Source organism: Sciurus carolinensis, chromosome 1 (genome assembly GCF_902686445.1).
Source record: "Sciurus carolinensis chromosome 1, mSciCar1.2, whole genome shotgun sequence".
NCBI classification, from domain to species: domain Eukaryota; kingdom Metazoa; phylum Chordata; class Mammalia; order Rodentia; family Sciuridae; genus Sciurus; species Sciurus carolinensis.
Window position 1 is genome coordinate 129,555,833 of NC_062213.1, and position 16,209 is coordinate 129,572,041.

Genomic DNA, 16,209 nt, shown 5'->3' on the forward strand with positions numbered 1-16,209 from the left:
GCATGTGCTCTACTACTAAGCTATACCCCCAGCCCAAGAATTTCTACTTAAGGAAGAATGAAAAAAATTATACTTTAAAGCTTGAAACAAACTCTAGATCTAATTCAATCTCCCATTAAGACTGCAATCTCTTTAATAACAAAGCTAGCCATTCAATCTTAGCTTACTTATTATCATTGATAAAAGTTGATACACCATGTTAGAGGTGCAGTTCAATGGTAGAGCACTTGCCTAGCATGTGCAAGGCCTGGGTTTAATCCCCAGTACCACATAAAAGAGAAAGGAGAGAGAGAGAAGAGAAAGAAAAAGAAAGATACAGGGGCGGAGGTGAGGAAGGTAGGCAGATAGGCAGAGGCAGGCTAATACACCTACTAAGGAAGTCTATTCCATATGTAGGCAAAACCTCCCCTTGAAGTTTTCTATTCCCTTTTTTGTCAGACAGCCCTTCAAATATTTGAAAGCAGTTATCGTGCTTAAATATAGGATTAGGGTAAAGTTTTTAACAGTCACATTATAAGATGGTTTCATATTAAGTTTTTGGTTAACTAATTCTATCTTCTTCCTGTTCCCCACTCGTCACCACAAATCTAAAGTCAAAACGGAACTGCTACGAAGTTAAGTATCTTCTCTAGTGTTTGTGTTTATGCCTGAAAACAGTACTTTATAACTGTTCATTTGATTTTGTTTTTAACACAAATTATTCCAGATAACCTTTTCTCTTGATTCACCCTTCTTGACTTGAGGGTACAAAGAGAGAATCTTTATGGCCTTCCATTACAGTCTCCCTCAAGAATATATCCAAGTCATTGATTTTGTTAACAGTTTTTCGATCAGTTACACATTAATTTCCACTTTAATCAGTTCACATTTCAAAATCTTATTTAAGATCAATTATACTATGTCTATGCCATGCCCACAGATTTTGACAAATGTGCCTAACCATATTAACAAAGAAACAGAGTTTAACACAATTTATTCTAACAGGGGTTTTCTTACTGCTTTTTAAATCTTTACAAATCATACAGATGTATCTGATCTACCTATTCTGTAATTGTGCTGAAAATCAACAAGAAAACTGAGCTTCTAGTTGCTAAAATCCCCTTATTTTTTGAAAATCACAAAAGACTCCTCTTTCTTTTGGTACTTATTTCTTATGGCTTCTCAAAACTTTTATAGATTACTTTCTTCAAAACTTCATCACTATTTTGCATAGGACTATCTATATATTTTATTCACATAAAAGGATCAGATGCTCCCTTTGTGTTTTGCAAACTAAAAATGTAACTAAAAATAGTAAAATAGTGTAAATCCTATCAAATGTAGTTGAAAAGTATCATATTCATCTGACCACCAAGTTTGTAACATGTATCTCCCAAAGAGAAATCCTCTTACTCCACCCTCTCCCTAACACTCACCTCACACTATACTTTTCTTTTCAGGTTTATACATTTCTATACAAAGTTAAATGCTATTACTAATTCTTCATTTCAATAAAATACAACCCTCCATTACCAATGCTGAGTTCTCTACCAGCTAGGCTTAAGTACACCAACAGTTTATTTTCCAACCTACATACTAATAAATAACACTCAAGGTTCCAAGTATTGCTATTAATCAGATTTGTTATTTTCACTTTAAAATATTATACTACCTCTATTATACTAAACATTTCTCTAGCAAAATATTTCCACCTTGGTATTGTACTGAATTTCATCTATGCTTTTTTCCTTACCTCTCTCAAAAGTTTAAGGCAGCATATGTATTTTTCTGCTATCAACCTTAGGGTTTTTAAATTTAAGACCATGGTTAATGGAAAGCATGTTGTTAAAGAATCAAAGATTGCCAGACTTGGTGGCACATGCCTGTAATCCTAGCTCCTCTGGAGGCTGGAGCTGGAGGCCAGCCTTGAACTTAATGACACCCTGTCTCAAAATTAAAATTTTAAAAAGGTCTGGAGGTATGGTTCAATGGGAGAGCACTCTTGAGTTAAATTCCCAGTACCACCAAAATAAAAATAATAATTGAAGCTAACTGGTAAGTAGCAGATCCAAAAAAGTATTTAATATTTCCTTTTAAACTCCTCAAAGCAATATAATATAAAATATTACATTACTTTAAATAAGAAATTCTTATTGTGGTCTCAAGTGGTAGATTGTTACATTAAAACGAAAACATTTCAAAATACTGTGGTTACTCAAACTACTACACTCAGTCTGTATGATGATCATTAAAAAATCAGGTCACAAAGATGTACAAAAACTATGTAAGGAAACATGATATAAAACTATCACTATCTTCTAAACATGGTTTTCAAAGATTTTCGCTTCCTTTCACAGTAATCCTCTAAAACTAATAACAAACAATCAAAAAAAGACATGAGGGGTTGGGGTTGTAGCTCAATGGTAAAGCACTTGCCCAGCATGTGTGAGACACTGGGTTCGACACTCAGTACCACATAAAAATAATGAATTAATTAATTAATAAAAGGTTAAAAAAAGACATGATACATGAAAGTCAAACATGCCTTTCGTTATGAAAGGATTACCTCCAAAACAAGTTTAATTTTGAAACTGCTTTTGTTATTAAAAGAAGTCACAGCTTTGAGTAATAATGATGTGTCAGCATAGGTTCATCAACTTCAACTAATGTACTCCTCTAGTGGGGGATACTAACTATGGGGGAAGCAATGTTATGTGTGGGAGAAGTGGATAAGTGGGCTATCTCTGTACCCTCCTCTCAATTTTCCTGTGAACCCAAATCTCTAAAAATATAGTCTTTAAAATAAAAGAGGGGGCCGGGGATTGTAGTTAAGTGATAGAAAGCTTATTTAGCATGTGCAAGGCCTTGCATTCAATCCCCAGTACCGTAAAAAATAAATAGATAAAATACAGTATTTCCTTCATGACAATCCAAAAAAAAAAAAAGAGAGAGAGAGAGAGCACAATACACTAAATAGAATACAACCAATTCAATATATAATTACAGCAAGTCATTACAGAGGTATGTTATATAAATAACAAATACTATTATATTTTAGCTAGTGTCATCACACACAAAATTAGGTTTTGAATTCGAAGCTCAGGAATGGTAAATATGGATTCAGTGCCTCTTTATGACTAGGTATAAAATATACATTCCTAGGCAAAATGCCACAAAAATAATCTAACTTCTTAACATTATCACAAGATGTTTTTCTTTCATCTAAGCAAAGAGAGGAAACTTCACATTTAAGAGAAAGTAAAATCATAACTGCTATTGTGTTTTATTTCATTTTTGAAGAGAAACTTCTAGAGCAAGTATTTATATAATCCATCTTATGTATAATAATAAACTTTGATGTTCAAAATGACTCTTGAGGGCTGGGGTTAAGGTTCAGTGGTAGAGCACTCGACTGGAATGCATGAGGCACTGGGTTCGGTCCTCAGCACCACACAAAATAAAAGAAAGGTATCGTGTCCACCTACAACTAAAAATATGGGGGGGGGGGATAACTTTTGAGAATTCCAAGGTACTAAATTATAAATATATCACATTTAGCATATACCATTTCCTATGTTTTGAAAATAGTTAATGGCATTTTATAGAAAAACAAAAAAAATTTGATAACCTAAGTTAGATTAGTAACAAAATCCAATTTGCAATTCAATTCCAATAAAACAAGGTCTCCCTATGCAAATGTGTACATCTGTTTCATAACTAAATGAAAAACACTGAATAAAACACTGTAGATCAACGTAAATTTTATGATCTCATTATTAAAATATCACCCTAAAATCTAATTGTAATTACAAGTAAAAAATGTAAAATATTAAGAATTAAAAAGCTGAATGTCAATCACCAGTAATTAATCTGTAGATGAGATAATTACACTAAAAAGTATTTTCTTATTTTAATTCAGATAAAGTTTAAATGGAAACTATCCTTTAAAAAGTTGAATTTACTTTTTTCTCCCCGCACCCTTGGCAACGCTGGGGATTGAATCTGGAGCCTCATGCATGCTAAGGAAAGTGTTCTACCAGTGGGCTACATCGCCAGCCCCACTTTTTTCTTATTTCTAAGACACTACCATACAGATTACAGATAATGAAACCATTTATTTGCTAAAGTAAAATTTTTCTAATATGGATCAGAAAGATCAATTGGAGATGGCACACCAAGTATACAGATGTATCTGTGTATATAAAGCACTGAAAGAATCATGTCTAGAAAGGAAGAATTTTAAAATGAATGCATTGGAGCACTGAATATTAAGATGACTATAAAGAACACTATAGTTAATACTAGTGCCTTACTTTTTTCTCTTAAACTAGTTAGTTTACTGAAATTCAAATTTGTAAGTCAGACAACTTTCAAATTTCATTTAAAAAATAGTTTAACAGAAAACTTTAGTATTATAGTCCAATATCTAACACTTAAAACACCTAACAATAGAATTTCAGTTATATCCTAGATTTTAATACTTAAGTATTCTGTAGGTTGTTTTATTTTATGTAGCTGATATACCAACTAAATAAATGTAAATTATGCTCTAATACCCCACAAAAACTCAAAAACCTGAAATATCCTTGATAATTCTATTTGAGTTTTATAAACTGTCACATGTCTAAAAACTAACTGAAGAAATTCTTCTTAAATTTCAAATCAGTTTGCAATTTTTATCTCAAAAAGCATGCATAACTAAAATGCATACAACTGATTCTGTATATTATAAACAAATTTTTATTTTTCAACCAAGAGTAGTTAATAATCTATATTTTAATAAACCAAAATAAATGCTAAATGTAAGGTAAACTTATTCTAATTTCTTCCCTCTTTGTGCTATAGTTTCAAAATCTTTTTCAATGAACATGCACTACTTTATATTCCTTTTCTATAAAAATTCTTTGTAAAGCCAGTATAAATGGTTATGCTTCACAAATGAGAAACAAAGTAAGATTTTCAAAATGAGGAGGGATAATCTCCAACTCAGGTAGCTTCACTCTATAACTCATTATTCTAATACTGTTACTTGATCCCACCATTCCTGGAAGTCAGAGATATGAGTAGCAATAAGAGAGAAAAGAAGAAAGCTGATTACATCTCTAAGTTTATAAAAAAACTAAGAAGAAAAGGAGGTGAAACCATGAGTAAGACACCCAATAAAGAATTTCTCCCACTCATATCTTTACAATGATTCTCACTTCAGAATATAGAAGAATCAAATAATTTACTTCCTCCATATGTAATTTTCCACAGTCAACAGGCAATAAACAATAAACATACGAGGATGAGAAGGCTGGTCCTAATATCCTTACCAAACTTATTTCTCCCCAAAACTAAAAATAAAATTCTACTTTAGTTGTATGACTTATACATATTTCTGAAACTATTGTTATTGTTGTTTTAAACAAAAACAAAACAAAAAAGTAGCTAATGAGGTTAGCTCTAAGATCACCTACCTCTCCAGGGTGCAATCTATCCCAGTTTTCATTAATGTATGTCATAAGCTCAAGTTCAGAATCAAAGTATTTCTTCTTGTGAATAACACTTAGGTTGTAAAGGCATAGGTGTGCTATATCTACCCTAGAATCAAAAAATAATCAAAATATACAAAAACAAGATTTTTGGTTATTAAAAAATTAGTTTCTTTATAAAACCAGTAATTAAAAATCCAAAGTATTCAGATGGATAGAGGGTCAATATCCTAAGTCATACTCAATACAATGAATTATTACATATGAAAAAGCTGGAAAACATTAGCAAAACATTTACTTATTCTGAATAATAATTATAAGCTAAAAGATACCTGAATTACTTCTTAAAATGCATTCAAAAAATATCTGATTTTAAGAGAAAATAGTTTATAATCAAGATTTTTGTATTTTAATACTACCCATAAGCTACAGAACAGACCATACTTTACCAGGCTTTACTTTATCTGATTCATAAATTAAATCTTATCTGTTCCTAAAATATGTAAAAGACAATAAAAATTTATAAATAGTTTAAGTATTTGATTACTAAATCTACAAAACTGATCATACTTACCACACATAAGAATTACTATACTGAAACAGAAACTGTCATGTTTGTTTAACCTACATATTTTCTACTACATGTTATTATAAAGGCACAAAAGAACTGGAACTATGAATAATAAGGTTTAAAATGTCTGAAAGCTACATATATGCCATTCTACAATGAACAGCCTTATTAACTTAGCTTAGCATTTTAACTTAGCATTAAAAGTGGATAACACTTAGTGAAGATGGCTTAAGGCTTAAGGATAAATAAAAGAACTAAAGCCAGGCATAAAGAACAAAGTTTTATTTAAGCAAGTACACAGCCAAAGAACTTTTCATCTTGTAGGTTTAATATATGGCTCCTTTTTTCTTAACAGAAATATCCATTCTTACCACTGTAATGGTAGACGTTTGAGGTATTCTGGTCCAGAACTGCAGACAGAGCAAATAAATGTATAAAACCTAAGGGGAAAAAAGAAAAAGTTCAATATTAACTCATCAAGGGTATAAATAAATTACAGAATACAGGCAAATATTCAGCAAATGAAAAGCCCAGAGTAAATATAAGGACACCCAAAGTGAAACATAATTTCAATCATGAGACCGTGATTTAAGGAATTTCTTTTCAAATAAGAACACACAATCAAGTAGCTCATTATCTGAGGAGAAAGGACAATTTTTCTTAACCATTAGAGACCTTTGACATTCACACAGATTCATTTGTACCATAGTTTACTAATGCCTTGTATGTGTTAGCAACTTAATGGCTGCCCCTACACACACTGCACCATCCAGTGCTCAAAATAACCTAGTAAGATAAGGCCAAAGGAGAGAAGCTAACCTTCTTAAAGTCAAAAGATGATAACAATTGAATAAGCCAAGATTGAAACCCATGTTTTCCAAATGCCAAATTTAGTGCCCTATCTTCAACTCTACTTCCTAGAACTCTTTTGTTCCACATAATCCTCAATATAGAAAGTATCTGCTTTTAGAAATTCTGTAAGGTATAAACTGTTTCTATAACAAGGTGCTATGGCCTTTTCCAATCCTGTCGTATGATCCCTTTAAAGATTTTTAAACAAAGGTACCAATGAAAATAGTTTAGGGCACTATGGGGGCAACAAGAGTAAATGCAATCACTAATACCACTTAAAAGTTTTCTGGGATAATATCCGAAAGCACAAAAATTATGTGTATTTAAAATACATTATTCAGTATTTCTCCTGTGAGGTGACCTCTTTACAAATCACTGTCAAAATTATTTTTAGAAACTGCAAACTGTAAAATAAACACAATTTAAAAAGTCACAAAAATAAAATTAATCCGTAAGATTGAAATGCACTTCTTACCTATCTCCAAATAGCATTGGTTTTTGAAGGCATTGCACACAAGCCTCATGAAACCACTGCTTACATTTGCAGCACTGTAGCATCTTTAAATACCAGCTATTAAAAAAAAAAAAAAAAAAAAGTTAAGATTAAAATTACTAATATTGATGATGAGGGAAAAGCTTCATTTGTTTTTTTAAAACTACAAAGTAGCATTACCCAAACTATAGTTATGATTAAAGCATTACACTTTTGCTAAAGTGAAAATTTTTTTTTTCTTTCCCAAAAAGGTTTGTAATGTTGAACGCATTTCATACCTCCTCTCTTGAAAGACAGATCTACTTCTAGTCAATAATGCCCTCAAAGCACAGGCATAGGCTGAGGATACAGCTCAGTTGGTACAGTGGGCAAGCACAAGGCCCTAGGTTCAATCCCCAGCAATGCCGGGGGAGGGGCAGGGAACACAGGCATGGATCCATCCTTCCCTCCTAGTGCTGAGGATAGAACCCAGGGCCATGTACATGCTAGGCATGTACTATGCCACTGAGCTACATTATTCCCCTCTCCTCCCAGCCCCAGTCTGGACTAAATGCCTGGAGAGGTCATACTGAGAGGAAGGAAGTACTGTTTGCCCCAAATATCAAAAGGCTGTAGACAAGTGTGAATGTTCCATTTTATATCTTTACTGTGTTTCTATTATCATGACAAGAAGTGTAGTAATTTAAATAATTTAAATAAACAACAAAGACATCTAATCTAAGACTATTATCAAAACATAAAAATTTGGTCACAAGTTTAACACTATTTCAGAATACAGGCCTATAGATCTGTTTCAGATAGCTGAAGATGCTAAAACTGAATCTTCATCTCAGAAGGATATATTCTCTTTTCAATTAGTATATGGTTTTACACCATGAAACCCTTCTATGAAAATAATAAGACATTAGTTTTAAATAACATCTTTTCTCCCAATAAATGAGACCCATGCTAATACTAATTGTAAGCCATACATAGGCAAAGGCAAGAAGCCAGCATGTTAAGTCAATTATCAAATGACTTATGAATACTAACTACAATCCATGCATTCTACTAGATGGTGAAACTAACGTGGTTACTAATATCGGACACACTTCCTATCCTTTTAATGGATAGATAATGAACGATCTACCTCATAAAATGTCTATTAATGATTTCCAACTGTTCTGAAAAATGCTTTAAACAAAATGCTAGTATTAAATAAGTAAAGGAAAAAGATAAGCCTGTTCACTGTTTCTCTTTTATAAGTAACTGATTTTAAAAACTAGACAAATACTTTCTTAAATTGCAGATGACCAAAAACTGAGAAATCTTACAAAACTGTTAAATCACAAATGAATATTCCACAAGATCAGAGGTGAGGTAGAATAAGGAACTAAAAATACATTCATTATATATTAATTTCCATCAATGAACACCTTATGGAGGTGGCACATATCCCAGTGACTTGGGACGCTGAGACAGGAGGATCACAAGTTCAGGGGTAGCCTCACAACTTAGCAAGACTCTCAACAACATAGTTAAATCTTATCTCAAAATAAAAATTAGAAATTGGCTGGGGATGTGGCTCACTGGTAAAGTGCCCTTGGGCTCAATGCCCAATACCTAAACCCTCCCCAAAAAAAGAAAGAAAAAAAAAAGCTGCTAAAGTTATTAGTTGACCACCTACATGAACCCAGAGAATATATATCCAATGTTCAAAGCAGGTAATAAAATATTTTTTTGCAACAAAAGAAGCATCATGTCTGGGACCCTAAATAGCCCATTAAATCTTTATATTCTATCAGACCATTTCTGGAAACACTACCTTTCCCAAACATGATGCAGTATTTCAAGAATAACTTTCAAACACTGGAGAGAAACAGAGTTTGGAAATTATGTCATAAAGACTGTTTGCTGTCAGTGGAAATTTTAGTCTGGAGAAGAGAATGTTATTGCTACAAGGGTCGCAGAAGTGGGGAACAAAATTTCTGGCATAAAATACACATACTTTTTTTTTTTTTTAAGTGTATCGGGGGGACCTGAAGATTGAACCCAGGGGTACTCTACCACTGTGCTAAAGCCCCAGACTTTAATTTCTTGAGACAAGGTCTCACTGAGTTGCCAAGGCTGGTCTGGAACTTTTGATCTTCCTGCCTTAGACCCCTGAGTAGAAGGGATTACCTGACTTGCAACATTTTAAGAATCACTCCTTATTACAGATAAAATGTATTTAGTTTTGAAAGGCAGAACTGAGGACCACTGACCAAAAATTAGAGGCAAATTTCTAAATATTCTGAATTAGAATGTTGGTTTGAAATTTTGATAAACCCCCACCAAGTACTGGGGATTGAACCCAGAGGCACGTTATCACTGAGCTGCATCCCCAGCCCTTGTAGTTGCCAAAGCTGGCCTTGAACTTGTGATACTCCTGCCTCTGTCTCCCAAACAGCTGAGATTACAGGTGTGTACCACCATTCCAGGCTGATACAGCAAACATTTAATAATGAAAACTAATGAAATTATAACCTCTAATTATGGATATATATAATTTAACTAGAATGGTCGACTTCAACTGATTTCCTTTTATAATCTAGATAACAATCAACTATCAAAGCATCTGGGAGTCTTTTTTTTTTTTTCCCCCGAGGTACTGGGGATTGAACCCAGGGCCTTGTGCTTGCGAGGCAAACACTCTACCAACTGAGCTATATCCCCAGCCTGAATCTGAGGGTCTTAAGAAACAAAATAAAACACAAACATACAAGTATGCAAACACTTGAGGGTGTACACAAATTCTTACTACTAAAATTCAAATAGCCTATTAAACCTTAAATATCCTGGTTACCAATATTCTGGTTATCAAGTATCATTTAGAGATATGGTTCCCATTACAGCTCTCTAGTACCTGGATGAGATATTTTTTCAGTTAAAACTTAACTACTTGGTATTTTCTTCTGGCAAATGATCTTGTATTCATAAGAAATTAAATATTTAGGAAAGAACTATAAGGTATAATCTCTAATCAATCTATCTTGATTCTGCAGTTTAACCAAAATCCGTCTCTCATGCTCTCAAATAGTAGTATTAAATGTAACAACTTCAAAATAGTCAAATCATATTAAATGTGAAATCCAATAAAACTAAATAAACTTCAGACCTAACAGTGGACCCCTGCAGTGAATGTTTTCCCTCTACAGTTTATTTTATAAGATATATGCATACGTACTATTCATTTTAAAATGCCAGAAAAGTATTATAGTAAGATTTTTCAAATACATGAATATGAGTAAAATTGAGATGAGAATTTTTTGGGTGAAATAATGGTGAATTTTCTTCACCTAGTTTTCTTCTTCTTCTTCTTTTTTTTTTTTAATACCGGGAATTGAACTCAGGGGCTTTTGGCCACTGAGCCACAGTTCCAGTTCTATTTTGTATTTTATTTAGAAACAGGGTCTCACTAGGTTGCTTAGGGCCTGGCTAACTTGCTGAGGCTGACTCTGAACTCCATCCTCCTGCCTCAGTCTCCTGAGCCGTTTGGATTATAGGTGTGCACCACAGAGCCCAGTCCTAGTTTTCTTTAGTGATACTTTGAACCATTTGGAATTTACTCACTCTTATACCACCAATCAATAAGAAAAAGAGGACAATGTAAGCAAATAAAAATTACTTAAAGAGGATTAAGAAACTGTATTACTTACTCTCCAGGGCCTCCACAATAGCAGTAACACTGCTGGACATTGGTTTTATGACCTGCATCCCATTCAAGGTCTGCCACACTATAGGGTAATGTCTGCTTCATGACTTGCAATGCTTTGGCATTTGGTCCTTTTTTAAGTGCACCACCCCTCTATATATTAGAGGGAAAAAAATCATTTGAAAGAGTAAAGGTTAAAATTTTAAACACAGTTCTATAATTTAAAAATGCCTGAGGCTTCTAAAAAATTTTTCTAAATTTCTAACATATCACAAACTGATTAACAATCTCTATTTTCTGTCTTCTTTCAAATTATTGCCAATTCCCATATCACTGTCATGAAAGAGAATAACTGAAAATCACCTAAGAATCCTTAAACAATAAACATGGATTTTTTCTAGCAAACAACTGCTCATACCATTCAAATAAACTTTTGATGTAAATAATTATTACATTGAGAGTGCTTTAAAAATACCAGTTAGGGCTTTAGCCCAAGACACTTAAAAGATACCTTTGTTGTTGTTGCAAAAACACACTGTCGACAGAGCCATTTTTCATCTGAATCAATCACACTGGAATCAATATGAGGTGTATGACACAACTGATGATACCCTTAATATCAAAAAGAGCATAAAGCAAATTCTATTTTATTAATAAATAATGCAAAACACAATTTCAAGAAGGCATTTTAGTATTGTTTCTTATATTAAAATATTTACAATTGAGGAATAAACTTAGGATAATAGCTTCAAATTACAAATGTATTTTTATTCATCTTCAACACAAGTGTTCAGTACATAACAAAATTTTCCCCCAAGATTAAAAGAAGGGTTGGGGATATAGCACGGTTGGTAGAGTGCTTGCCCTGGAAGCACAGGGCCCTGGGTTCAATCCCCAGCACCACACACACACACAAAAAAAAAACAAGATTAAAAGAAATCAATATTTACCTTGGCCACACTTATCACATATAACCATTTCATTAGGAGCTTCTGAATACTCTTCTTGACATATTGTACAGACCATTTCCCCACTTCCAGTGGCTCCTGAAATATTTAAAACATACATTAAAAAGAAGGTCACAGAGAATTCCACATAAAACTACTTTTATGACTCAGTGGATAGCCCATATGGGCAGTGTTTGATAAAATGCTATCTCTCAAAATGCTTTCTCTATTTTCTCTGTTCTTTCCGCCTTTAACTTTAGATGCCTGTGTACATTTATACTTTAATCTGCTTTTTGGCAAAGGGCTCAATTTATGTTATTCTCAGGCAGCATCCCAATTATTCATTTCTGATATTCCCACTCCTGGAGGTAGGACCAGGGGGTGAGGAAGGTTTAAGGTACTAACCAAGAGCATGCATTCATTCATCCTACATCACTAATATCATGAGACTAAAGGAAAAAGACAAGGAAAATATGTAAATAATCTCCTTTCTCTCTGGATTCAGAATACTTCTTTTGATTTACTAATTTATGAAAAAGACTGGACATCAATTATTTCATCTCTGAAATCTGGAACTATACTGTACAATAATGTACCCTAACAGGATCCCACTGTAAAAAGAGGTCGGGAGTTCCAGTTATCATTAGTATTTGTGAATTTATTTATTTTCTGGTACTGGGGATGAAACCTAGGGGCACTTTACCATTGGGCTATATCCCCAGTCTTTAATTTTGAGACAGCATTTCATTAAGCTGCTTAAGGCCTTGCTAAATTGCCAAGGCTGAACTTGCTATCCTCCTGCCTCAGCCTCCTGAATCATTGGGATTACAGATGTGCACCAATGTGCTCAGCTATTAACTATACGTCTTATCTAAATAAGAAATCACTTTTTAAAAAAAAATTTTAATATCTTTATTTATTTTCATGCAGTGCAAAGGATTGAACCCAGTGCTTCACAAGTGCTAGGCACTTCACAAGTGCTCTACCACTGAGTCACAACCCCAGCCCACAAATCACTTTTTCCTTAAGCATTTTCATTCTTAAAAAATAAATAAATAAATAAATAAATAAATTTATACTATTTTATCACGCCAACATATTTATCATTTCCAATATTTTCTTCGTGACTTCAATATATTCGAAATAATAATGCGCACTTTATTTACAAACATAATATTTATAATTTTATGCTACAGGTCAAGTATTTAGTGTAGATTCTTCACGTTTTATTTAATTCTACAATTAACTTATTAGATAAATACCTTACTCCTAGAGGAAAAGTGAGGCTCAGACAGATATAATAACCAAAAGATCCTCAATTATAAAGTATCAAGGCTAGGATCCAAACTCAGATGTGACAGAATCCCTATTCTCTCCACCACAAGGTACTTCCTTTCACCAATACTATGTAATATTTCTTCTATCAAAAGCATTTTCACACAGCCAGTTTTCACAGTAACTTTTAATAACTTCATTATATAGCATCTAGTGGAAAGAACCAAATTTATTTCATTACACTTCTATTGTTGGCCATATAGGTTAGCAATTATTGTTTTGTCTGTTTTTTTGTATTTTTGCTTACTTGTTTGTTTGTTTTGGTCTCCTGTCGTCTCTCCTCAACTCTGTTTACTTGGTATGCTTGGTAGGACCTGGCCTCCCATAGCTCCTGGGATTATGGCTCCAGTCAGGAAAGAAATCAGACAGCCTGGGACCTCTCAGCCCAAATCTGCAACTCCCTGGAAAGGGAATGATAGCCCCTGCCTGGAGTAGGTGCCTGAGTTGATTCCCACTATAAGAGTGAGAGGGAAGGCAGGTCTTCAGTAAAAGGGGTGCTGATCCAATAAACAATATACATTCACCTCAGAAAACATTCCTGAGGAACCTGGGAATACCTTTACTTATGAAGTTCAAGTACATGTTTTTTACCATCAAGTGTACGAGAATCTTCCCATATTGCTTAGTGCCCTTATACTGTCTCCTCTACTACAAAATCCAGTTGACTACTGTAGTCTTGGTCTTTTCATTTTAGAAATACCAAATATTTGTTACTTTAAATAAGCTACAGTGAACACTTTTCATCTAGCTTTTTTCTTTTAAATTATTTCTTATGAATAACTGGTTAGAAGTGGGTCTTGGATGGATCAGAGCATAAATTTCTATTTGTTTAATGCAACTGTTAAAGTAATCACCAATATAGAAATTTATACTTCCACCAGCACTGCAGGAGTATATCATTTCACAGAAACGAAAATTGTTTTTTAAAAAACCCTTGTTGAACTTACGTAATAGTCACATCACATATATCTCCCTCTTTTGGTACATATTTCTTTGCTGACAGGATCACATTTTTCCTTATTTATGTAAATTTTAAAAAAGTATATTGCTAGATAAAATTAATGTATTGTTATATGTGTAAAATACATACACATATTATTATATACATATATTATATATATACACACATACATATTAATAAATAACATGTAGGTTTCTTACAAGGAAGAAAACTACTAAAACTATTTCCCACTGATCTGCCGTATGATTTTCAGATTTACTTTTTACTTGCATTGTATAGTAATGAGTTTAGGTGCAAAAAAGAAGTTACACGGTCAAGGAGCAACCCTTTGTAATTCTAGAGGTAGTATAAGGAACCAGTGAAGATAGATCAACCACAGATCACTAATGTGATATACTAGGTGGGGTTCTTATTAGACAGGATTCCTCACTTTCACAATTTTCTACCTCTGTATACCTGGTTTCCTTCTTTTCTGACCCCTTTTAAAGGAAAGGAGAAAAGGAAGGAACAAAAAGACAGACCTATAATAAACCTGAAAAAACTTCCAAAAGACAAAAAAGCTGAAAGAGACACAGCAAATAGAAGAAACAGGAAGCAATATAACATGTTTCAGTCCCACTATGGAGAAGCCCATCTTTATTTACAAAGTAAGAAAAGGGAATAATGCTGTATATAGGGTATTTTTTAAAACTCTGCTCAAATGTGTGAATTAGCATAAAACAATATATTCAATAGAAAATGTCAAGTTTAAGAAAATCAAATTTTAGAATAAATCATGTTCAAAAGAAATAGTAGCACCTGCCTGTTTGAATGTCCTTCCAGAGAACCCAGGATTTAGAACTGTCTTCAAATATGATGAAGCAGCTCTGTTTCAAAATGTTTATCTGCAATACAGAAGAATATTTGTGGTAATTTCTTAAAATAATCAAGATGAAGTTTAAGATTATTAAAAATTCACTGCAAAAACAACAAAAATGCCTTCTATTAAGATAACTTGCCTTTTTGATAGTTCCAAGATAAAACAAGCCATCTGACCATCTAGCTAGGACATCCTGACCCTCTTCAAATTTACATGCTGGCTTTTTGGTTTTATGTCCATCCTGTAAAGACAGCTTGGTCAAGGATGTTGGGGTCTTTTGGTTTCGACGTAAAGGAGACCGCTTGTGGACCAGTGAATTACCTGCCCCTGTAGAGTCTCTGTTTAGGGAATAAAAGACCAAAGATATGACTTACTTATATATGCAGCTTATACCAATGATACATGTCAATCAAAAAATTGGTTTGTTAAAAACTTAAATTGAAGGAAATACAAGGACCTTGAATCACAAATACTCTCCAAGTTAAGTTTAAAACAAAGCAACAGCAATTATCAATATTCATTCACTATACACCTAAAGTGAGGCCAAATTCAGCAACCACTCCAATATAACATATCTGGGCAGGTGTCATTAAAAGAACAGCTTTAGTGGAGGCAGGCAGGTCACAGTTACAAGAAAAGAAAGCCTTGAATCTCATGACTGGGTTTAAATAAAGAACAAAAGTGAATTAAACCATAATTGTTAATTACACCACCCAATAAAGACACATTAACTTTGGGCAGGTAGATCAGTTTATTCACACTCACTGGAAGGGCAGTCATGACTTCTTTACAGCAAATCACTACTGAATTTAGCCCTTTTTATTTTGAGCAGTTTATCACAACCCTTTAAATATGCAGACTGGGAGTTTAAAACAAACTGAGAACCATTAATTCCACAAAATCACATTCAAATGCAAAGTATATTATTATGAACTTTTACTTCTTTTTAAGCAACCTCAAAATGATACACTGCAAAATTGTAACTTGTGTAATAGTCATTTCATAAACACCAAAGCATACCCCCATCAATTTTCTTAAACGTAACAGTGTTTGGTTTCACTGTTC

At 33.3% G+C, this 16,209-nt stretch overlaps 1 protein-coding gene and 1 non-coding gene across 7 annotated transcripts in view; both read right to left on the reverse strand.

Moving 5' to 3' along the window:
• Positions 1-16,209, reverse strand: part of Mtf2 (metal response element binding transcription factor 2) — a 56,479-nt gene that overhangs the window by 11,030 nt on the left and 29,240 nt on the right. For 2 of the 6 annotated variants that reach the window (XM_047555100.1, XM_047555091.1), the window contains exons 2-9: positions 15,284-15,482; positions 15,088-15,169; positions 11,993-12,088; positions 11,554-11,654; positions 11,047-11,195; positions 7,352-7,447; positions 6,396-6,464; positions 5,439-5,562 (exon numbers count right to left, since the gene is read on the reverse strand). In XM_047555100.1, the coding sequence (XP_047411056.1) occupies positions 5,439-5,562; positions 6,396-6,464; positions 7,352-7,447; positions 11,047-11,195; positions 11,554-11,654; positions 11,993-12,088; positions 15,088-15,169; positions 15,284-15,482 (916 nt within the window). Of the gene's footprint in view, positions 1-5,438; positions 5,563-6,395; positions 6,465-7,351; positions 7,448-11,046; positions 11,196-11,553; positions 11,655-11,992; positions 12,089-13,571; positions 13,779-15,083; positions 15,170-15,283; positions 15,483-16,209 lie in introns of those variants that run through there. The other 4 variants (XM_047555108.1, XM_047555117.1, XM_047555135.1 and 1 more) reach the window with 4 other exon arrangements.
• On the reverse strand, positions 9,991-10,063 carry Trnaa-cgc (transfer RNA alanine (anticodon CGC)). Its single transcript has one exon. It is a non-coding gene; the product is annotated as a tRNA-Ala (tRNA).